Source organism: Esox lucius, chromosome 11 (genome assembly GCF_011004845.1).
Source record: "Esox lucius isolate fEsoLuc1 chromosome 11, fEsoLuc1.pri, whole genome shotgun sequence".
NCBI lineage: Eukaryota > Metazoa > Chordata > Actinopteri > Esociformes > Esocidae > Esox > Esox lucius.
Genome location: NC_047579.1, coordinates 42,782,151 through 42,805,040, shown reverse-complemented (window position 1 = coordinate 42,805,040; position 22,890 = coordinate 42,782,151). Strand labels below are relative to the sequence as shown.

At 40.9% G+C, this 22,890-nt stretch overlaps 3 protein-coding genes across 6 annotated transcripts; all 3 read right to left on the bottom strand.

The window, feature by feature from the left end:
- Positions 1-2,871: 2,871 nt before the first annotated feature.
- Positions 2,872-10,393, bottom strand: LOC105013355 (complement C1q-like protein 2). 4 transcript variants are annotated; one of them, XM_020050674.2, is made up of 4 exons: positions 10,133-10,393; positions 3,754-4,146; positions 3,371-3,505; positions 2,872-3,282 (listed from the first exon to the last, which is right to left on the bottom strand). In XM_020050674.2, exons 2-4 carry the CDS (start codon positions 4,007-4,009, stop codon positions 2,996-2,998), a joined length of 678 nt encoding a protein of 225 aa, XP_019906233.1. In that variant the 5' UTR covers positions 4,010-4,146; positions 10,133-10,393; the 3' UTR covers positions 2,872-2,995. The 4 variants fall into 4 exon arrangements, with proteins under 4 accessions (XP_019906233.1, XP_010873133.1, XP_010873134.1 ...); XM_010874831.3 differs by lacking the exon at positions 10,133-10,393 and adding an exon at positions 9,132-9,169; XM_010874832.4 differs by lacking the exon at positions 10,133-10,393 and adding an exon at positions 9,132-9,163 and having other exon boundaries at positions 3,754-4,080.
- Positions 10,394-13,501: 3,108 nt separating this feature from the next.
- On the bottom strand, positions 13,502-17,507 carry si:ch73-141c7.1 (coenzyme Q-binding protein COQ10 homolog, mitochondrial). The gene is made up of 5 exons (XM_010874830.4): positions 17,285-17,507; positions 15,865-16,029; positions 15,501-15,693; positions 15,118-15,219; positions 13,502-14,214 (listed from the first exon to the last, which is right to left on the bottom strand). The coding sequence occupies exons 1-5, from the start codon at positions 17,383-17,385 to the stop codon at positions 14,053-14,055; spliced, it is 723 nt and encodes a 240-aa protein (XP_010873132.1). The 5' UTR covers positions 17,386-17,507; the 3' UTR covers positions 13,502-14,052.
- A 1,407-nt stretch (positions 17,508-18,914) lies between these two features.
- Positions 18,915-22,679, bottom strand: hsd17b1 (hydroxysteroid (17-beta) dehydrogenase 1). The gene is made up of 6 exons (XM_010874848.4): positions 22,363-22,679; positions 21,217-21,378; positions 20,640-20,819; positions 20,400-20,493; positions 20,142-20,325; positions 18,915-19,315 (listed from the first exon to the last, which is right to left on the bottom strand). Exons 1-6 carry the CDS (start codon positions 22,565-22,567, stop codon positions 19,148-19,150), a joined length of 993 nt encoding a protein of 330 aa, XP_010873150.3. The 5' UTR covers positions 22,568-22,679; the 3' UTR covers positions 18,915-19,147.
- Positions 22,680-22,890: the final 211 nt, after the last annotated feature.

The window sequence follows — 22,890 nt, the reverse complement described above, 5'->3', positions numbered from 1 at the left end:
TAAGTGTTTGCAATGTTCAAGATGCTCAAAAGGCAGGTATCCCAGGCCTCTGGAAAAACAAAAACTCAAAGTGAAAAAGTATAAAAACAATGTGACCTTTAGTGATCGTCTGAGTGTTATGCTGAAAAAAAACAGCATACTTTTTCTTAAGTTATTCCTAAATCTGGATTGTCTGTAGTTTCATAATCAGGAAGCGGGGGGGGGGGGGGGGGGGGGGTGGGGGGGGGGGTTGGCCTTGCCTATTGCTCTTTTATCGTGTTCTCTTCTCTTCTGTCTCTTACACAACTAATCCCAAAGTCATGTGCATTCCTGGAACTGTGCAGAAAGACCAGAACATTTTGTTAGATAGTGGGAGGACAGGTCTACTACAGGATGAAGCCTTCTTTTACTGGAACAGTTGTGCTTTCCGAAAGACTCTCGTTTTAGGATTTGGCCTATTGGGCAGCACCTCTAAAACAATATCTTCTACACGTCCATGATCCCACCAAGTGTAAAATCTTTCTTGACAAATAGTTGAATAATTAAAGAAAATGTCCAGAGCACCAATAATCAACATTTACTTTTTAATTTTCCATTCACATTAAATATATTAAGTGACGGACAAGAAAAAGCAGGCCATAAATATTATTTTTTGCATTGCGGTAGAGTCACTTGGTCACATCTTTGTCTTGTAACTTAAATAAGAAATGCTGTAGTCCCTTTCATATATGAACATCCGACAAACATCTACTTACATTTAAAAAAAAAAAACAGTATGTGCATTCAATTCAATAAATTAAAGTTTCGGTGATAATAAATAGGTGTCAGTGTACTTAACAACACTGTAAATGTCGTCAGTCACATTATGCTTTATTCAACATTGGCTTTATTCAACGTTGTCCTTGCAACCATTTCCCATGAATTAAGTTAAGTATATCTTTCCATAAAAAGAGCAGTTAGATGTATTTGTTGCTGCAGCAATACACAGCAGGATGCAACATCAGATATTTTCTGTATTCAAACCATTAACACATACAGTTTTATTCAATCTCAATTCGACTCTGGTCTCAGCCAATCAGGGATTATCTACACAGACTAGCTGGTTTTAGACCTAAACACAGTACCACTACGGCCAACACGCTTGTTGTAAATGATGTCGCTAATGCCTCAGATGATAGAAAGCACTGTGCTGTGTTCTTTGTAGACATGTCCAAAGCTTTTGACACTGTAGACCATGCTATCCTTTTGGGTTAACTGTCATCTATAGGACTGGGAACTGACACCTGCCGATGGTTTTAGAACTATCTTAAAGATGGAACTCAGGCCGTCATGATCGACAGGGTCAAGTCTGAGCCCTTAGAGTTACTCAAAGGGGTTCCTCGGGGTTCAATAATTGGCCCGCTATTGATCTCATTCTATATAAATAATATTGATGATGATATCAGCATTGCTAATTTCCATTTTTATGCAGATGACACAGGGATTGGCTCCATTGCTCCTTCAGCTGATCAAGCATTAGGGATGGTGGAGTCTGATCTGAAAACTCTACAGAGATCTTTTTTATAGCTTACAATCTTGTGTTTTTTTCTAGGTCCAAATTCTCAGTTAGAAACACATTTGTATTCACTAGCTAGGATGATATGCAAATCAAACAGGTCTCTGCATATAAATAGTTAGGGGTATGGTTGGATGACAGGCTTTCTTGTTGCTTAATTGGGAAAAATGTTCATATTCAAGCTAGGGTTCCTTTATAGAAACCGGGCTTGTCTGTCTTCTCTCAATAAAAGACAAATTGTTCAGGCTTCTTTTATGTCTGTCTTAGATTATGCTGATATCATCTATATGCAAAAATGCATGCTTAGGCGACCACATTAAATCCACTGGATGCTCTTTCCCACTGGGCACTCAGGTTCATCACTGGTGACGGTTACAGAACGCATCACTGAATTCTAACATGCTCTCTTGTTTATTTACAAAGCACTTCTTTTAAAATTACCTCCATATGTATCATCTTTTATTTCTACTAGACTAACACATTTCAAAACCAGATCACAGACGTGGGTTACATTAAAATCTCCAGTTGTCTCCACAGAGTTGGGTACCACTGCTTTCAGTTACTTTGCTCCTTATATATGGAACAAACTCCAGACCAAACTTAAGGTAGACACTGGTGTCCCTTGTCAGTTTTAAAAAGTTAGTGGAGGACCAATAAGATGTTGTCTGTGATTGTTTTTGTAGAATTGTAGGTCTCGGTTTTGTATGTTTTGAAAGGTTTTATTTTTATTTTGTTTGTGTGCCTAACTGTACATGTAAACATGTCTTCACAGGGCACAACCTCAAAACCTCAACCTTTAAAATAAACCACAAAAAAAGCTATTATGTGCCACCTACTGGCCATACACTGCAGTTGCTAATATTTGAAGATTGTGTGTGTGTGTGTACGTTGCTGTTGTGTGTTCTTTCAGTCACAATTTTGGGTTTGAAGACTCCTGGAGAGTGGATGGAATTAGGATACCTGGAAAGGTTTGTTGATTTTGCAAATCTCATATGCCTAACATTAAGGCTTTAGGAAATACCCTGCAATAGATAAATACATTTTAATGATAGGATTTGCCTAAGAACTAATTTTGTGAAGGAGTTGTAACAGTACCATGGAACACTATGAACTCTTTAAATGTAAACACTTTGACTATAGACCTATTAGCTGATAAGTCACAGAACATTTGTCACTTTTAGTAAAAAGAATAATTACTCTTCAGAGTATATTTACCTCCATGAGCTACATGTCTAATAGCTGTGTACAGTTACCATGAAATCCACCTCATGACAGCATATTATTTTGAAGCGTTTAACTTGGTGAAAAAGCAAAATGAAATGAATGAAACAAAACAATCCGCTGTATATTTTATTTGCATTATTGCCACATTGTTTGCTATGAAGCATAGAAGACTAGATTGTCTGCTGAATTATATGAATGTAACTGCTAGACTGTTAGTAGTAAAACTGTGTTCCATGTTTACATGGTGAAGAGCAGGAAGCCACTGAATGTGTTGTAGTTCATGGGGTCATCATAGATCAGCCTTTTAGCCTGCAACACCACATAGACCTGATCTCCCACCTCCAGGGGAATGACCACTGCATTGCTGCCACTGTCATTTAAATCAGACCCGTCATTGTCCCAGACAGACACCAGCCTCTGGTCGTTCTTGGACAGCCACGCCACAGAATTAGGAGCAGATTGCCAGTTGTTCCTCAGGGTGAAACGGAAATAGTACATCCCTTTGACCTGGGCTGTGAAGACTCCTGTAGGAATTAAGCTTTTAGTTTTAAAACATAAAGCAAAACTGCAAAACATTACACAATAAACTAGCATGTAAAATACACACACTACCTGTGGCCGAGTTGTAACAGTTGCCGGTGTTTGAGAAGACCTTCTTGTACTGAAGAGCAGTGTCAGCGTTGAAAGGTCCAGTTTCCCCAGAGCCTGACGGTCGGAGGGCAGCAGAAAAGGCCACTTTAGGCTGGCCTGAGAGAGATAAACAATGGATGCTTTATTGCCATTTTAAACTGGTTATCAATGTAATTACAAAAGTCATTCATATGGTGTTTGGGATTTTAACCACACAGTATATTATGAGTTGATTACAATCACCTTTAATGATCAAATAAAAAGATTCTGATGCGTTAGGAACACTTCAGGAAGCAAGCATTAGAAATTTAAATTTAAGCTTATGCTCCATGTTAGAGATTCAGAGAAGAGGTGCTGGAGATTACCTCCAGTTAATCTCTTCAGCTCCTCCACTTCCTTCTCACTGGTTTGTAACCTGGTCTCCATGAGTCTCAGGTTATCCCCCATAGTTCCTTGTTTCTCCAACATGGTTCCTAGTTTCTCTCCAATAGATACCAGTTCTTTCATCAGGCAACCAGGGTCAGATAAGCAGCATGCTTTCTGTTCCTGGTTGTCTCCCAAAGAGACTGACAGCAAGCAGCCTGGTGCCAACAGTAGAAACACTACAGAAAAAACTCTCATTCTTAAATGTCCTTTGTTCTGGAACTTTCCAAAAAGTGTGGTTCTGTATTATTCCTCAGCTGAGTTTCAATCTGTAAGATTTGAAGGATGGGAGGCAGTAGTAAATGCAGGAGCAACTGAAGAGGGTTTAATGCAACCTAGAAAAAAAAAAAACACAGTACACTGGAAATATACAGGACATGCTGTACAGACATGCTGAATAACAAATGCGAAAACGCCAGACGAAAACATCAACCATGATATGGATCCACAAGGACTGAGGAGGAGCTGAACTAAATACACAGATTACAATGGGAACTGTAACAGGTGGGGCACAACACAGCTGAAGAGAATGAAATTATGAACTCAAATGTGAACAGGGAAGACCAAAAAGGATATGATAGGGATTCACAGAAAACATGAACCAGAACAATCCCTTTGTATACAGCTCACTTTGTCGTTTGTTGCACAAGATAATGTAAACTTGGTGGTCAGCAGAGAGTTGTGTAATTAGCAAATCAATAAAGGTGTCAATAGTGTTCAAATGCTAGTGTAGGCGGTAGTTCATGTGGAGTTTTGTTGCATTGTGTTACAATTAATGGGTCTGTTGTTACAAAATGGTGATCTGCTCTGGAGAGACGTCTTAGTGTTTTCAGTAGAGGTGAAGGAGGCTCAAGCTTTTCTATTCAACAAATAGATGTTTCAGGATGTCCTATTGTATGTTTCAAGATGCCCTTTTGTACTCCTTAATTATTTCTGTTGAATAAATGTTGTGAAACACACATTCCATTATTAGTGCAGATATATTACAAAATGTTTGTTGTATTACAATAAAAAAGTCCTAAACACAGCCCTTTAAAACAATCGCTTTAAATAGGATCTCACACAGATGCCATAGCTGTCAAACCAACACGGCTGAACGTTAGTATCAATGAATAACAACACAGTGCTAAAAAATATTAAAAGAAAACATAATCGTCACAGTATAAAACCAAGTAAATTAACCAAGTCCCTGAATATAAGTACCCCATATGTGGGGTACACATCTGTTTCTTAATTAAATGTAGTCTTACATGAGAACGGTAGGCCCTATCTGGGTATCCAGGGGGTCTGCTGAAAGCTGAGAGTATTGTCTTTCAATCTTTGGTGTTACTCACTAGCATAGAACTCTACCATGTTGTTATTACACATAACCTATTACAGGACTAATTGGGATCATTGTGTGTACAGAATACCTCTGAATCATTTAAATAGTTGCTGAGGATTTTGTTTCACCAGGGCCCTGTATTTTACAATGGAAACACCCCCTCCCTGAAAAACAGAAACAACTCCTAAACCACAGTTATTACCATACTTTTTCAATGTGCTGTATTATTTTATTTGTTTTTGGAGGGATGAGGGGAGCTTGACCGGCTTTTGCATGCAACGGTTTAACAGACAGTCAGTATAGTTCAGTTGTGTTGGGAGGACTGTTGTGGTTGAAATCCTTTTAGTCCATTCACATCGAAGAGGTTTGAACTTAAGGGCTTTCAATCTGTCCAGTTAGGAAGCATAAGCGATTGTGAATCAATGTCACCCATTTTAGTGTAAATGAATGTGACAACAGGTGAGAGGCAACAGCAAAACAACCGCAAAAATGGAATGGTTTTGCAGGTGGTGGCCAGAGACAAATGCTCTCCCCGTACCCTTCTTGACTGATTATTTTCTAGTTTATTATTTTGCTAGTGACCTTGTCACTACTGGTAGCATTAAGGCGGTACCTGCAGCCCATTCAGGTTGCACAGGCGGTCCAGCTCCTCCAGGATGGCACATCCATACACGCCTTTGAATGAAAGTTTGCTGAGTCTCCCAGTACAGACTCAAGAGCCTGGAGGAGATATCTGGAAAAGGGCCATTACACGAGGAGGGCTGCACAGGGCTGTAGAAGGGCATCAACTCAGGACCGGTAGCAGGACCGGTATCTGCTCCTTTTGTGCAAGGAGGAACAAGAGGACTTCCAGAGCCCTACAAAATGACCTCCAGTGGGCTACTGGTGTGCATGTATCTGAACAAACTGTCAGAAATAGACTCCATGAGGGTGGCATGAGGGCCCGATCTCCTTTAGTGGGTTAGTGGGTCGGTGATGGTCTGGGGAGGCATATCCTTGGAGGGTCGCACAAACCTCCACATGCTAGCCAATGGTAACCTGACTGCATTTAGGTGCTGTGATGACATCCTCAGACCCACTGTCAGACCTTACGCTTGTACAGTGGGCCCTGGGTTCCTCCTGTTCTAGGACAATGCCGGACCTCATGTGGCCAGAGTGTGTAGCCAGTTCCAGGATGATGAAGGCATTGATTTCATTAACTGGCCCTCACATTCCCCAGACCTGAATCCATTTGAGAACCTCTGGGATGTTACGTATTGGTACATCTGACAACGCCAAGTAGAGCCCAGACTGTCCAGGAGCTCAATGATGCCCTGGTCCAGGTCTGGGAGGAGCTCCCCCGGGAACCCATCGGTCTCATCAGGAGCGTGCCCAGATGAGACGGTCTGGTAGCTCAAGTGATTAAAGTTGAAAGTCACCTAGGTAACGTTAGTGACAGTGCATCTATTCCATTCATAATAGCAATACAAAGATGTTTTACATTCAGTGAGAAGACTAATGTTAGCTCGCTGTCAAGAATTGGGCCTGTTTCTAATCTTTGCCAGCTAGTTAGTTACAGTAGTTACAGTTTGTCTCAATTGATTTGACGTAGTTCTCCCAACTCAGGTAACTGCTTTCAAAACAGTTAACACAGTGATCTGAACACTGTAAATGTCCTAAACAGATTGTACATTTTCCATCATTTAATATAAGTTACAAATCACATGCATCATTTTCTCCAAACACTGTGCACAAAATTCTCAAATGTTTTCACAGTAGTTCATACAGCCAACCAAAACAATATATCAGGATAAACAATTGCACCCCTTTTCATTGATCTTTACAAAAATCACAAATATTTGTGTGCCATTTTCCAAATACAACAAACAAAACGCTGTTCATTAAATGCTCAGTTGCACATGGTATGTTTCCAATCAGCCCCAAATTGATATCTGATGCACATTTCCTATCTGTTGACTCAGCTGTCTTAATTACAACAACTAGAAAAAGGAAAAACAACAAAGAAGAAGAATGAGAAGGGGAACAGGATGAGGTGAAAGAGGGAGAGGTGGTGGACAGGGCAGAAGAAGAGGGACAGAAATTGTTAGAGATGGTAGATAGAGATGACGGGAGAGGAGTAGAGGTTACAGGAAGACAAGATGGAGCAAGAAGAGTTGAGGATGTAGGAGAAGATGGAGCAAGAAGAGTTGAGGATGTAGGAGAAGATGGAGCAAGAAGAGTTGAGGATGTAGGAGAAGAAGGAAGAAGAGTTGAGGATGTAGGACAAGGAGAAGAGGGAGGAGTAGAGGGAGAAGAGATGGGTAGATTGGAGGGCAATGTTACAGTGGACAGAGTAGGAGAATAAAATATAAGAAGACATGGACAGAGAGGAAAAGGAGGACAAGGTGTGAGAGGAGGGAGGAAAGGTAGAAGGATAGGGTACCGACGGGTTTCTAATGAAATCAGAGCCATCAGATGCATGATTGCTGTGACGTTGATTAAATTCTCTGGCCAGATGTAGATGAGAGGCAGGATCAATAAAGTTCATTGATACAATGTCTGACTTTGTTACCAACTCAACAGAGAACACACTTGTAGTTTTGATGTTAGTATTTATTTTTAATAAATCCATTACAAGAATAAAATTCAGTGCTTTATTATGCAGTGACTATTGACCTGATTCGCCAACATGAGAGCGTGTTTAGTTGTTACCTAAGTTTGGAGAAATGTGTCAAAAGGATTGAGAAAAACTGTGTCAAAAGGATTGAGAAAAACTGTAATGACTAATTAACACATATAAGCATACAGAACACAAAGAGCTCAAAAGAAGGGTTACAATTGATAACAAATTAAACACCTCTGTTCTTCACTCAAAACTTTCCTTTTCAATTTTTTTGGAAAGGAAAGAAAAAGGTGCAGTGATCTCTTATTTTTTTCTGGAGCTGTATGTAAAATAGTCAGACAATTTGGCTAATGGCATATAGAATAGGCCGGCCCCTCAACATGATCTTAATTAAATTGAACATACAATGCATGTTTGCCATAATAAATGTAATGTTGCAATTCAGTATTAGTGTACTAGATTATCAACTGCTGATTTAAAATAGCCAATAAAATAATAGTCATCCGCAAAATATAAGTTGAAAGGACTTGGTTTGGATTAATAGACTACAACTATAGCTTATAGTGCTTAAAAGAGTTGAGACTTGACTTAGACTAATTTAAGACATGTCAGCCGTGATGAAATTCCACCAAGATGGAACAGCCTGTGATTTAAATTTTGTACTTAGATTTTTGGTGTGTTTGAATCCAGCCCTTAATCGGTTGGTGATTTTGGTTTTGTACAGTAAAGACTTTGATATTTAATATACAGCTCCACTGCACCTTTTTCTTTCCTTCCCAAAAAAAAGTCGAAAATGAAGGTTTTGAGTGAGGACCAGAAGGGTTCAAATTAACTTTTTTGGAAAGGAAAGAAAAAGGTGCAGTGGACTCAGACATTTTTCCAGAGCCTGAGTGTTCCCTTCATTTTTTTGAGCAGTGTACTAAATATTTAACTTAAAAAAAAAAAAATCTGTAACAAAGTGTGCAAAAATAGGGAGCCCTGATTGAAAAAGGTTGGGAACACCTTTTTTACTGCATGTTTATGTAGGATGATCATTTTAACTACATTTTTGGCAGTACTTCTAACCAGCACCTCAACGTGTACAGTAGGGAGAACAAGTATTTGATACACTGCTGATTTGCAGGTTTTCCTACTTACAAAGCATATAGAAGTCTGTAATCTCTATTATAGCTACACTTCAACTGTGAGAGACGGAATCTAAAACAAAAATCCAGTAAAATCACATTGTATGATTTTTTAATAATTAATTAGCATTTTATTGCATGACATAAGTATTTGATCACCTGCCAACCAGTAAGAATTCCGTCTCTCACAGACCCGTTAGTTTTTCTTTATGAAGCCCTCCTGTTCTCCACTCATTAGCTGTATTAACTGCACCTGTTTGAATTTGTTACCTGTATAATGAGGAAGGTGAAGGATCAGCCCAGAACTACACGGCAGGACCTGGTCAATGATCTGAAGAGAGCTGGGACCACAGTCTCAAAGAAAACCATTAGTAACACACTAAGCCGTCATGTGTTACCGGCCTCAGGCCTAGGGGTTTACCTGGGCCAGTAGTAAGTGCCACACAGGCAATTAAGTCTGTGGAAGCAGAAGAGACGCAGCACAACTTTTAGTGCATTCGGGGCTGAGCACATATTTATTTCTGCCAAAATCATCAACAATTTACAATTGTTCATTAAAACATTTCGTTATACAATTAATTCTTAACCTCCAGACGTATTCCAACAACCATCCATACACATACCATAACAGTCATTCACTATAACATATTCACCTTAAGCTAACTAATCCATACAGATGAAAGCAGAATAGTCAGATGTAATTATCCCTTTCAATATAACTGTGTGTGTGTATGCCTTGTCATATGATTACATGTCCTGAGTAATTGTATAAATGTTACATGTCCATCCTTCGTTAACAGCACTTTGATTACTAGTATTTACTGGACATTCCTTAATACGGTAACACAATAATGGTTTCCTCCTGGCATAGCCGTGTCTACTCAAATGAGCTATTAAAAGTACCTCTAAAACGCGCGCGCCAAAACCGTACTGAGGAAAGTATCTTGTAAAGTGTGGCTTCTTAAAACTTTAACACCTTTCTGGAACAACCTAGAATATATTATACAAATTACAGTACATATCTGAATACAATACATTAACTCATAAGGAAAACCGAATACTCAAATACAAACTAGATGACTCCCAACTACTAACAACATGAATGGCTAGCTTTCGCTTGGTGGAAAAAGTCACATTTCCTTCGCATTCAATAAAACTGTTACAGGTCCATCATTCACACATTTGTTTGCAGATTATCCTAACTAACTAGTTCATACAAATCACACAACTTTGACCCCAAACGAACATCTTTTAGAGAGTATTTTACACACCTGTAGAAGCAGAAGAGACGCAGCACAACTTTTAGTGCATTCGGTCTGAGCACATATTTATATCTGCGCAAACTCAGGATCGTTGCCTCCCTAATGCAACTCCACAGCAGCACCTATTGGTCAAGTGGAGTAACAACAGTTTTGTAACTGGTAAGACAATTGTTAAAACAGTACACTATGTTCAAAAAATAAGGGGGGTGTCTGATAATAGGATTTTAATAGAGGCCATTTTCTAACCCTCCACACATGGATTAAAATACTGCAGCGCACGCAAGGTCCCCCTGCTAAAGCCAGCACATGTCCAGGCCCATCTGAAGTTTGCCAATGACCATCTGGATGATCCAGAGGAGGAATGGGAGAAGGTCATGTGGTCTGATGAGACAAAAACAGAGCTTTTTGGTCTAAACTCCACTCGCCGTGTTTGGAGGAAGAAGAAGGATGAGTACAACCCCAAGAACACCATCCCAACCGTGAAGCATGGAGGTGGAAACATCATTCTTTTGGGATGCTTTTCTGCAAAGGGGACAGGACGACTGCACCGTATTGAGGGGAGGATGGATGGGGCCATGTTTCACGAGATCTTGGCCAACAACCTCCTTCCCTCAGTAAGAGCATTGAAGATGGGTCATGGCTGGGTCTTGCAGCATGACAACGACCCGAAACACACAGCCAGGGCAACTTAGGAGTGACTCCGTAAGAAGCATCTCAAGGTCCTGGAGTGGCCTAGCCATTCTCCAGACCTGAACCCAATAGAAAATCTTTGGAGGGAGCTGAAAGTCTGTATTGCCCAGCGACAGCCCTGAAACCTGAAGGATGTGCCAACCTGGTTAAGAACTACAGGAAACTTATGATCTCTATAATTGCAAACAAAGGTTTCTGTACCTAATATTAAGTTCTGCTTTTCTGCAAATTAATTTTCTGCAAATTAATAACTTAAAAATCCTACAATGTGATTTTCTGGATTTTTGTTTTATATTCCGTCACTCACAGTTGAATAGTTCCTATGATAAAAATTACAGACTTCTACATGCTTTGTAAGTGGGAAAACCTGCAAAATCGGCAGTGTATCAAATACTTGTTCTCCCCACTGTATCTAGCACAGGAATGGTCCAAAATCACTCTCACCCTGTGTTCAAAGTGAGTACATTAAAGCTGTTATTGCAGCAAAGGATGGCTCTGCCAAATACTAATGTGTATGAGTTGAGTACCTATGCAAGCCACATACAGTGGATATAAAAAATCTACACACCCGTTAAAATGCCAGGATTTTGTGATGTAAAAGATAAATCATGTCAGAACTTTTTCCACTTTTACTGAGACCTATAATGTGAACAGTTCAATTGATAAACAAACTAAAATCTTTGAGCGAGAAAATTGTAAAACCTTACAGTAAACTTTTTATATCCACTGTATATACAGCTTCGGAAAAAAATTAAGAGACCACTGCACCTTTTTCTTTCCCTTCCAAAATATGTGAAAAGGAAAGTTTTGAGAGAGGAACAGAAGTGTTCTATGTGCAGTGGTCTCTTAATTTTAACCATTCTGTTCCTCACTCAAAACCTTCCTTTTCACATATTTTGGAAGGGAAAGAAAAAGGTGCAGTGGTCTCTTAATTTTTTTCCGAAGCTGTATATATATATTTTTACTAATATTTTCCATCATAAATCAAAGGTCACCTTGAGTGTACCATTATCAATATGGTGCAATGTTTCAATACTCTTAGTACAAGAACAAATAGCTCTTTCTCGTAAATCATTAAATCTTGCATTCAAAACAACAGATTTTGCTTTCATTTGGTTTGTTAAATTAAAAGATCTGTAATTCAACCTTTAAGTTTGTGGTGAAATACAATGAGTGCATTTGTGAAGTCATCAAAACATAAAATAGAGCAATTCTTTCAGATAAATAATAAGTTAGTCCAAGACCAAACAATGTAAGACGTGTTTCAAAATGACTCTTTGAAGTGCTAAAGTTATTCTGTTATCGTTTATTTCACTATTTCCACATTAGGCAAAACCCTTAACTGTACATTACCTATAACAATTGAAATATTTTCCACCATTTCTATCCCATAATCAATTGTAAAAGAATTGTCAATGTTTACAACACACTACACTAATATCCTGTCAACGTCACAATGAATATTATCATTTTTTCATGCACTGCAGGCATTTCTTTTGGCATGGCAAATCCAAACCTGACATTGGTCACCAGTTTTGTCATGACATGGCTTACCCACGAGCTGTGGGGCGGTGACATACTCATGGGGATGGCGGTCACAGACCTTTCACCTAATAAGGAGCAGGTGCACCTAATAAAGCAATGCCCAGTAATCTATGGTGACAGGCACAGGAGTTATGCTTCTGTAATATAGTCCTCCATTTTATCAAATATGGATTGTGGTGAATTTAGTTCAAAAGCTTAGTAAAAATGTAGTCAAACCATCACAAAATGCCAACACATTGGAGTTTAAATGACAAAATATTTTTTTGTAGTTGGCCCCTAGCTCTAGAACTGTCAGAACATAAATCTGTTGTTGCGTGCTAAAAGACCGCTGAGATGGCCACCTCTAGGTGATTGAGACCATGGCCAGGCTCTCTACCAGCCTAGGTGTTATGCCTTTGCCGGCCAAAGAGGGAGGGCAGAAATAGCACTGTATGGGTCCTGTCCCGTGGCTTCGCTGAATCATAAGCAGATAAGTAGACTGATGTCCCTAAATACTTCTGCAATAACAAGACAAATACCTAGCTAATTATATCATGTGATTGACCATGACACATGATAGTCCAAAACGACTTGCAGTCCATAGCATGGTATATCAGCCCGTCCTCAGTGTGTGCAATGCTGAAGATGCTCAAAAGGCCCATATCCTAGGCCTCTGGAAAAACAAATACTACTGTAAAAAAGTGTTGGAATTATTAAATATATATTTTTTTATCTGACCTTTAGTTACCATCCCGAGTGTTACGCTGAAAACAAACAGCATAGTTTTTTAAACGTATTCCTAAATCAGGATTGGCTGTAGTTTCACAATCAGGAGGGGGGGGGGGACTTGGCTGTGCCAACTGCTCTTTTATCGTGTTCTCTTCCATTCTGCCTCTTACATAACTAATCCCAAAGTCATGTGCTTTCCTGGAACTGTGCAGAAAGACCAGAACATTTTGTTAGATAGTGGGAGGACAGGTCTACTACAGGATGAAGCCTTCTTTTACTGGAACAGTTGTGCTTTCCGAAAGACACTCGTTTTAGGATTTGGCCTATTGGGCAGCACCTCTAAAACAATATCTTCTACACGTCCATGATCCCACCAAGTGTAAAATCTTTCTTGACAAATAGTTGAATAATTAAAGAAAATGTCCAGAGCACCAATAATCAACATTTACTTTTTAATTTTCCATTCACATTAAATATATTAAGTGACGGACAAGAAAAAGCAGGCCATAAATATAATGTTTTGCATTGCAGTAGAGTCACTTGGTCACATCTTTGTCTTGTAACTTAAATAAGAAATGCTGTAGTCCCTTTCAAACATGAACATCCGACAAACATCTACTTACATTTAAAATAAAACAAAAACAGTATGTACATTAAATTCAATAAATTAAAGCTTCTGTGATAATAAATAGGCGTCAGTGTACTTAACAACACTGTAAATGTCGTCAGTCACATTATGCTTATAAGTGACTTACGGTGGTGAGTGAATACATAATGTTTCCAACTGGCCCCCCTGTGGGAACCAAACCCACAACGCTGGCGTTTTCAGTGAGCCAGACGGGGCCACACGTTGACATCCAAAAGAGGAGAAAACATTGAACTAGGATGTCATCCAGACAGAAGGCCCAGTCGCTGCATTGAACAGTAGATAGATGTGGTCTCAATTCAGTTCATGTTTAGGGGAGAACGAGTGTAGTGGGGGTGTCTTATGCTGCCCTCCTCCATGCTGGCACCTGGCAGGAGGTGTGGGGGCTCCCGTACAGTTCGGCTGCCCGCGACTCAAAGGCATTCACCATCTGCTTCACAGCCTCGTCAATAAATACAGAGGCCAGCCGAGAGTGCAGCAGGAACTTGAACTCGAATGACACCTGAGAAATTGACAGGAAACAGTTGACCTGAACATAAATGAAAGAACTTTGCTGCTGACAATTAGCTCTCCCAGCTGAATGCATCGCCAAAACCCAAGAAGGGATCAAAAAGCTGACAGAAGGAACTCAATCTATACCACGGCATTCAGTCAGTAATCATGCAAACTTCATTCTTTCTCAATTAGCCTCTCCAATGGACGGTCCGATCATCAAGATGACCTCTGGCCTGCTATTTCAGGATGCCATAAACAACAACATAACCATTCTGCATAGATCCTAATTGGCTCTATTCAACTTTGTCCATGCAACCACTTCACATTGGAGTTGGACTGAGATACCAGGCTTGTTAAAACCAACCTCAGGCCCTAATGTTAACTAGAATCCACTAATGTTGGTGTGAGTAGACTGACATAACATTGTTATACCATTCATCACTGTTAACTACAATAAGGGGCTGTTTACACAAAGAGTAAAACAGAAATGTGTTATTGTACATAAACATTTCAATAGCATTTTGCTACATCATTGCTAGACCAAAGTTAGAATCTGACTCTCAGATTAGCCCAGGGGTTCCACAGAACACAGTGCAATTTGCCAGCACCCTCTAGGTTTAGGGTATTAGTAATTAAATTGGCTTGGCTCGCCTTTCCTTCCGTTTGAGCTAGCAGGGCGATCAGACCCAGAAAAGCATTGTATCCGCTTTGGAAGAAACCTCGACATTGTTTGTCCCGAGTCCGATGAGAGTTGCTGTGATGAAGCAAAACCTCAAATACGCATAGCATATCACCAAATTTACATTGGTATGTAACCGCTGAAAATGTCAGGATAGTGGAATAGGAACTGAAAACTTTAAACAGACGGTTTAAATTGAAACGCTACAAATATAAAGACTGTGGTACTCACATAGAAGTCAATGTTACAGGAGGCAGGCTGATCCTTCAGCACAGGGAAAAATCTCCAAACAACCTCCAGGTGATTGAACAGGGACCCATCTAAACAAACAGCCTGGCGACAACATGCACACTCCCGATTAGTCCGGTCAAGGACATTGTCAGGCATCTTCGTGGTATCGTTCGAGGGGCACATTGTCGGCTAGTTGATCCAAAAAGGCAATTCACTATTTATCCCCTTGCAGAATTACGTAATCAATGTCTTCAATAGTACGACCCACTAATCTGGTCCCACATAACATTATGCAGTACATGCTAAAGAGAATCATGGCAACAATGTCTAAATTTACCCCTGGCCTCCCTACAAACTCGTATGTAACATTAGACAGGGTTTACCCTGACTTGGTGGTTCGGGACCACCGTGACCTCGGAGGTGTAACGTTCCACAACGGGGGGGAAACCAATCTCCAGCTGGGCCTGGACGTCACCACCCCTTCCCTTCACGACCCTGGACTTCTTGCACCATGGGACGAAGTGCTGGTACTGGTCCACACTGGCCACTACGCTGTACATCTGCTCTGGTGTGTACCTGGGGGGGAAGGAGAAAGGGCTCCATCAAGAAGAGGTTCATTAGGAGTCCCCAGAGAGTGGTAAACACCGGACTGGGGCACAGACCACAGCCAACAACGGACTGTGAAAACAGATAGTCACCTGTGGTCAGCACGAGTTGACAGGACAAGGGAAGCAGCATGATTCTTACCCTAGGCTGCGACTTTCGGAGAACTGCATCCTGCGGCCAGCAATGGAAGCCGCCAGGTCGATGAAGCTGCGTGAGGGCGTGATCTGGAGAAATGGAGAGGATGGAGGCAGGATGGGTTGTCTAGCTGGCAGGGCCAAGCTGGTGCTTAGGGGTCTGTGGAAAGGGCTTGTAGAAAACACATTTATCTGTTAGAGATCTCTCTTAGTGTACTAACAGCTGGTTTCAAACTGTAATTTGTTGTAATCCACCCATGAAATCTTCTCTTATTGATGGAGACAGGTGAGTGTGATCACATACTGCACTTGCAGTGCGGACACATTTGTCGCAATCATTAAGAGAAGGATTAAGAGGCGATATGGTTGCATACAAATTGATTACTGCATACAAACAGATTACTTCACTTCATCCATATTTATTCAGAAACTGTTCTGTTATAAAAATCGCACCTGCAGTCCAACGCAGACATTTAGAAGATGTATCTTTGAATTAACCAAGAATGGACATAATATTGACAAATGCGAGTTTGTTGAAAAATCTCCGAAATGTGTCTTTAAATTTCAACAGTTTCAACAAAAGAAACAGATCCCGCTTGGAAGTGCAGCTGTAGCGCCTGCAATCTTTAAGACCATAATTAAACATTCAATATTTAATTTTTTTTTTTATAAAACCAGTAGTTAATGTTAGATTACTGACTGGCTCATTGATTTAACATTTCAGTAGGCCGATCAAAAACGCGAACAAAATTATTTCGTTCCAGTTTGGTGGAAATATCCTGATGGTGTGTAAATACTACTACAACACGCAGATTAGGACTACTTCAGGTATTTAAGAAGCACCTGCAGGTTATAAACAGAGAATGTTGACTGCACATACAAACAAGCCTAAGATTCTGAAATCCTTTCTCCGCCCTGCGACAGACGCCACAGACTCAACATTCCAATGTACCCCCTTCCCCCTTTAAAAATGACGACACCGGCTTCCAGTGTTGGCAGGTGAAGCACAGAGTTCCAGTTCAACGACTGCTCTAAACCAGCCAAAAATGCCTGAAAACTAGCTCAGCTTTTGTTGGTGCTCAATATTGACTATTTTACAAGTGACAAAACTTAAGATGCGATATATACGCATGTGAAGCAACAGCATAGCAACATAGAAACAGACGATATATCATATAAAGACAGAAATGGTGTAGCCACGGTGTAGTTCAGAAGTAGCCTAGCACAAAAACACGCAACAATAAATTTTCACCACAGACATTGTTTGAAAAGTAGGTAGCCCAATTTAGCGTTCGGGCTATTGACTAAATAAACAGCCTGTCTTACACCGTTCATATAGTTTCCAAATGATCAACTTTCTATTGTGGTTAAGAGAGAACTTCAGTTGGCCTTTTAAAAAAAAAAAACATTTCGTTTTTAAGTCTTACCTAATATATGCTCTGTTGGGATTACCTCGTACAAATTCGGAAGAATGCACTTCAGACATCTCAACCAGTGCCCGGAGAAGAGGGGTCGTTCTTTTAGTCATAGCCGAGATTAGTGAAGTGAAAAGTATAAAAGTGTGAAGAGATGCGTAGACTGACTTAAACCTAGGTGTAAAACATTGGCTTTGGAACCCGAGCGAGTGACTCAACAAATTGCCTAATTAGATGGGCCTAGTATTTGTGACGTTTCATGATGGGAGGAATCAAAGAAACGAACGACCAATCCAAATCAAGAACATTATATCGGATTTTGATAGCGAACTGTTTGCGTTCATTCTTTCTCTCACTTCCATACACATTTTAGATTCCTCTCCCTCTTTCTCTCCCTCTCTATCTCTCTCTCTCCCTCTCAATGTATAAATATATACACCACCGAGGAGGCTTCGATCTTAAGTGTACTGTAGCATGATGTTGCTGTTGCTTTGGTCTGTCAGACACACTATTACCAATTAGTGATACATTATTTTAGTGATCTATTAGAATTAAAGTGTATTTCAAATGTTAGAAAGGAAATTCAAGAAAGGTCATTCAAAATCAACTATGAATTACCTTTCAATAATATTTTCAATAAATTAAGTAATATAACATCAGATAAAGTATGAAGCGGTTAACCAGGGATATATATATGAGGGTGACGCTTTAAATGGTTGTGAGACAATGTGTGAACCTCAACCTGAATGTATCTCAGTGTTGTTGGAACCTTTTTTCATTGTGTATATTTCTATTGTGTGTTTTATGTTAGAAATAGTTTTGGAAATTTTTAGAAAGAGTAGACAGACTTGTTTTTCCCCTGAGTTTGAGGGATTTTAAAAAATGTCAGTGAAACAGGTCACAGGGCAAAAAAAAAAATCTAGAGAAAGTCTGTGCATAGTTCAATGTCAGAAGATTGTGAACAGGCAGGGAAAACACTCTGTACAAAAGCAGTTCAGTAGGAGGCAACAATTGTTTTGCTGGTAAAACCAATTACTTGTAATATAATCTTGTAATTAAATGTCTAACTATTTATACAGTGATATAATTACAGGGGAATATTGTGCAAGTGGAAATTATGTTGTGTTTACGACAGTTCCCAGGAGACAGTGTCTGATCATCTGATCTGAGACCTTGAGTTAGACTGATATCAGCCAGAGCACACAATTACACTTATAATCACACATATACACACACAAAGACACACACACAAAGACACACACACACACAGACACACACACATGCATGAAGCCATCCTGTTTTCAACATGAAGCCATCCTGTTTTCAAGAGTTTTCAACATGAAGCCATCCTGTTTTCAATTGTTTTCAACATGAAGCCATCCTGTTTTCAACTGTTTTCAACATGAAGCCACCCTGTTTTCAACTTCCTCAGACCTGAAACACTGAATTCAGTGCAGAGACTTGTGAGAGGGGAAAGTATCAGTAGCTTGCTCCATAAATTACAGAAAGGAACTCAAACTAACATCTCGTAAAACATTTAATATTCATCTGAAAAATGTAAAACTTGAAAAGGTATAAGGACTCGTTTGTAAAAATGTGTAATGTATACAGTAATGAGTGGGGGGGGGGGGGTGGTATATGCTCAATATACCATGGCTAATATACAGCACTTAGCCGTGTAATATTGGAAATATACCACAGTCCCTCAAAGAAGTCTTATTGTTATTATATACTGGAGAACAACACAATTAGATACAATTTGGAAAAAAATAACTAACATCATAACATCATATCATCTCATATACCATAACTTTCAGCCAATCAGTATTCAGGATTCCACCTTCCCTGTTTATAATAAATTTCCCAGTCAGGTGGCTATTTTTGTTCCTCTTTCTCGTTCGTTGAGAAGATGATCTTGCTCATCGTTCTGATGTACTGCAACCCATCTGGTGCAGAGATCTTAGGGCTGGTGAGGGGTAGGAGGGCATCGCTGGAGTAATATCTGAATGCAGGGCTCGCTGACTGGATGGCCTCCAGAAATATCTAGAGGGAAGAGTCCAGCTATCAAATCTAACCAACAGCACATAAACTTTAATAGGGAATCCATAATCTAGTATCAGAAACCTAGGTATGCATACACACTGTTCCCCAAGCTGTTAAAAACACATTCAAAACAAAATGATGGCAACTGTTGTGCATTTCCGCAGTAACCAGATTGAAATATATACAATATGTTAGCAGAATATTTTATGTCCAGGTAAGATGTCTGTTCAATAACTAAACAGGGTATACACACATCTATGCATAATGTAAAGTACTGTAAAACTGTGGATTTACAGTTTTTTAGAAAGTAATGGAGATGGAAGCCAGGCATCTTTGTGGATGAAGCTGGTTTCAACCTGGCAAAACACACCTGAGAACAAATGTGATCAGAGGGCCACCATGGATTTCCCAGGCCAGAGAGGAGCTAACATCACAATGTGCAACACTGTCCAATCAGTGTAATGCTCCCTGTTGTTAGGGTTTTTTAGGTCAGTGTGTTATGGGTGACTGTGTGTTTCTGAGTGAGAACTGTTGCCAGTGTTATGGTTGAACAAGCTTATTTTGAGACATGTAGGAAGTGTTTTGGTGGTGAGATTTTCTATTTGGCCAAAATGCATGTTAGAAATGCAGACTGTGTGAAGCGTTTTTCAAAAGTGGTTTCAGTATTGATCGATGCTTGTCAGCGGCCGTGAAACACTGTAGGAGTGGAGCGTCCAGTGAGATCAGCTAAAGAACTAAAGGATGTCAAGCCCCCACCAGGCAAAAGCAGCCCCCTCTAGTGGCCCATCTAAACTATTGCAGTCCCAGCTACTGCAGCATAGCGCACCTTCACAACGTCGTCTGTGTCCTGAGCGGCGTTCTGGAACACCATCCCACAGTGCTTCAGGTACGTGTGGTAGAGGCTGCGCGTGTGCTCGTCCACCCGCTGCAGCGCGGCCTCCCCCGGCTTGGCCGTCTGCAGGTTGTCCAGGAAGTCAGTGTTGACCGGGCCGCACTCGACCAGACTCACACTGCATGACGGGAGACGGAGACAGTCAGTGGAACACACAGGTGGGGACAGGTGAGAGCGTTTGCGGGCACTCACTGGATGTTGAAGTGCTGCAGGAGAACGGCCAGGCTCTCGCAGACGCCCTCCACGGCAAACTTGCTGGCGCAGTAGACCTCGTTGAAGGGGAGTCCTATGGGACGGGGACAAGCTCAGCCGGGTGACAGTCACGGTAAACACAAGCATTTCCCAACAACACCCCCACTCCGCCCCCCCCCGATCCCAGAGTGAGGATTGCCATCCTGCGTCCCGCCGGTCACCCGGCCTCTGCCCTCTCACCCTGTAGCCCACCCAGGCTGCCCGTGACCAGGATGCGCCCGTGGCCCCGGGCCTTCATCCCTGGTAGGAAGGCTTGGATGGTGCTGATGGTGCCCAGGACGTTGACCTCCAGGATTTGCCTCATGGTGTCCAGGGCCTGGGCCTCCAGTGGCCCCATCAGACCCACGCCGGCGTTGCACACTGCCACACATGCCACAACAGACGGACACATGGTCAGAGCCTATGGCATACCTGCACATTCCCTGTCTTCACTGTGGGAGTATGCCTTTTTATTGTCTCCTAATTGTAGATGTGTTGCATTGGGCCTCCAGAAAGCACTTAGGATTAAAGGACAGCAACCTAACCCTAACTACCAACCCTAAACCTAAACCCTTACTCTAATTGTAACCCTATTTCTAAACCTTACTCTAAAGATACGACTGAAAAAACATCTCAACACTTTATTCTTTTCCTACCTTTTTTATTTTTGCAAGGACTTCTGATACCTACAAGTGGTACACACATACACACACACACGCTATCCATAATGACACAACACTGTTAGTGTCGTCAGCATTAGTGTTAAATCATGAGTCACCCAGAATGTCCATCCGGTTCTCTGTGACCCTGTGTCTGGCGTCCAGGATAGACTGCTGGTCCGTGACGTCCATCTGAAGGATTTCCAGGGTGTCCTTATGGAGACCCTTCACACAATCCAGCAGCCGCTCCTTCTTTGCCAGGTTCCTCATAGTAGCATAGACTACAAGAACATCAAAGGTATGCCATGACACATTCATAGGTAAAAAAATATATAAAAATGGAAGTACAGGATTATTCGTTACTGGAAAAGTATAACCAGAATTCTCTAAACTGATAATCTCTGCACTGACATCGTGATGCAGATAAATCAACCAAAACATGTTTGCTTGTATTGGCATTCCATGCAGCAGCCAACATGGATAATATTAAGAGCTAACGGCATTAAAGCCTTTGTGTAACAACAAACATAACACGTTTTGTTCCCATACTGTTAATGATCTCGCAGCACTCTCTTAGGAGAGGTTTTGGGGTTTGGAAGACAGCCACAAAAGTGAAACCTTTTTAAAAAGGTTGTAGGATAATCTATATAAATCTTTGAAAAAAATATATTTGCAATGGGACGTGGGATAGGAGAAGTTGGGGACCCTTTTCACAAAATCTTTAGCGATCAGAAGATTTGATACTTGGCTGATCAGGCTTATTATATTTAGCTTTCAGAGGTTTGGTTTAGTGTGCTTAAAACTAAATATGGTAATTAAATATGATGTACTGTATAATACATATCCTGATATAATATTATAATATAATCCTAACATTCCATATAGTTAGACAATGGTACCTATTGCTGCATTGTGATGTGCCTAGACTCTTGAGGTGCTCAAACATCTATTCATGACTGATTTAAACTTCAAAATTGTTTGTGCTCAACCTTGACATGCGATGCCAAGACAATTGAACAGATGAAAATAAATTACAAAAGAATTACAAAAATAAAGATCTATAGGTAGGCCCCACCCACACAAAGCCATGCCTCCAGTCCAGGGACCATATAGGAACCCTCAAACCACACAAGTTTCAGGATGTCTTCTCTACCAACTCCTCTACCAATTTCCCCTGAGAACTCCCTAGAGAGCCTTCCAAATTCAGTACACGGAAATAAAATAAAGGCTTTCCGTACAAGTGACATCTTTCGTACGCTACTCACCTTTGTAGGTTTTGGCTGGGTCCGAGGCCAGACGTACAGCCAGACTGAGGCCTATCCCGGACGAGCAACCGGTGATCAGCACCACGATCTGCTCCATCGGACGGTTCCGTAAGTATGACCGGGGGTGTGAGATGACATGGTGTGGGAAGCGGTCCGGATTGTGTTGTCTGCCGGTGCCTGTGGGGATGTTTTCATTGTCTTCCATATCACAAGGTCCCTTGAATGTCAACACGCTCTTGTTTCCCAGCCCAGGGTGGAGATTCCCCAGGCCAGGTGTCCCCGCAAGGTCTGTCTGCGGCCATGAATCCACCACCTAAGCCCTTACACTCCCTGCCTCACCCACTGATAGAGACTGAAGCTTACATTTTTTCTCTCATCGTCGACCAAACCTTCAGCTTATTTGAAAGGCTGTCTCCCCAACCTGAGTGTGACTTGCTGCTGACAATGGCTGTGACCAGGAGAGGGCAGCGGCAACCTAATCAATGTGCCCTATAAGTCAATGAAACCTCTATGCACAGTTATTAAAAA

Bases quoted from the DNA above. Each gene is read 5' to 3' on its own strand.
- LOC105013355 (XM_020050674.2), bottom strand. From the start codon at position 4,009: ATGAGAGTTTTTTCTGTAGTGTTTCTACTGTTGGCACCAGGCTGCTTG. The intron at 3,506-3,753 runs GTAATCTCCAGC...TATCTCTCTCAG, and splicing joins GCTGAAGAGATTAACTGGAG to GCCAGCCTAAAGTGGCCTTT. The intron at 3,283-3,370 runs GTAGTGTGTGTA...TAATTCCTACAG, and splicing joins CTGTTACAACTCGGCCACAG to GAGTCTTCACAGCCCAGGTC.
- si:ch73-141c7.1 (XM_010874830.4), bottom strand. From the start codon at position 17,385: ATGACTAAAAGAACGACCCCTCTTCTCCGGGCACTGGTTGAGATGTCT. The intron at 16,030-17,284 runs GTAAGACTTAAA...GTTTTCTACAAG, and splicing joins CCCAACAGAGCATATATTAG to CCCTTTCCACAGACCCCTAA. The intron at 14,215-15,117 runs GTGAGTACCACA...TCAATTTCTCAG, and splicing joins CCTGTAACATTGACTTCTAT to GTGTCATTCGAGTTCAAGTT.
- hsd17b1 (XM_010874848.4), bottom strand. From the start codon at position 22,567: ATGGAAGACAATGAAAACATCCCCACAGGCACCGGCAGACAACACAAT. The intron at 21,379-22,362 runs GTGAGTAGCGTA...ATGTTCTTGTAG, and splicing joins CCCAGCCAAAACCTACAAAG to TCTATGCTACTATGAGGAAC. The intron at 20,326-20,399 runs GTGAGTGCCCGC...CCCGTCATGCAG, and splicing joins CTGCAGCACTTCAACATCCA to TGTGAGTCTGGTCGAGTGCG.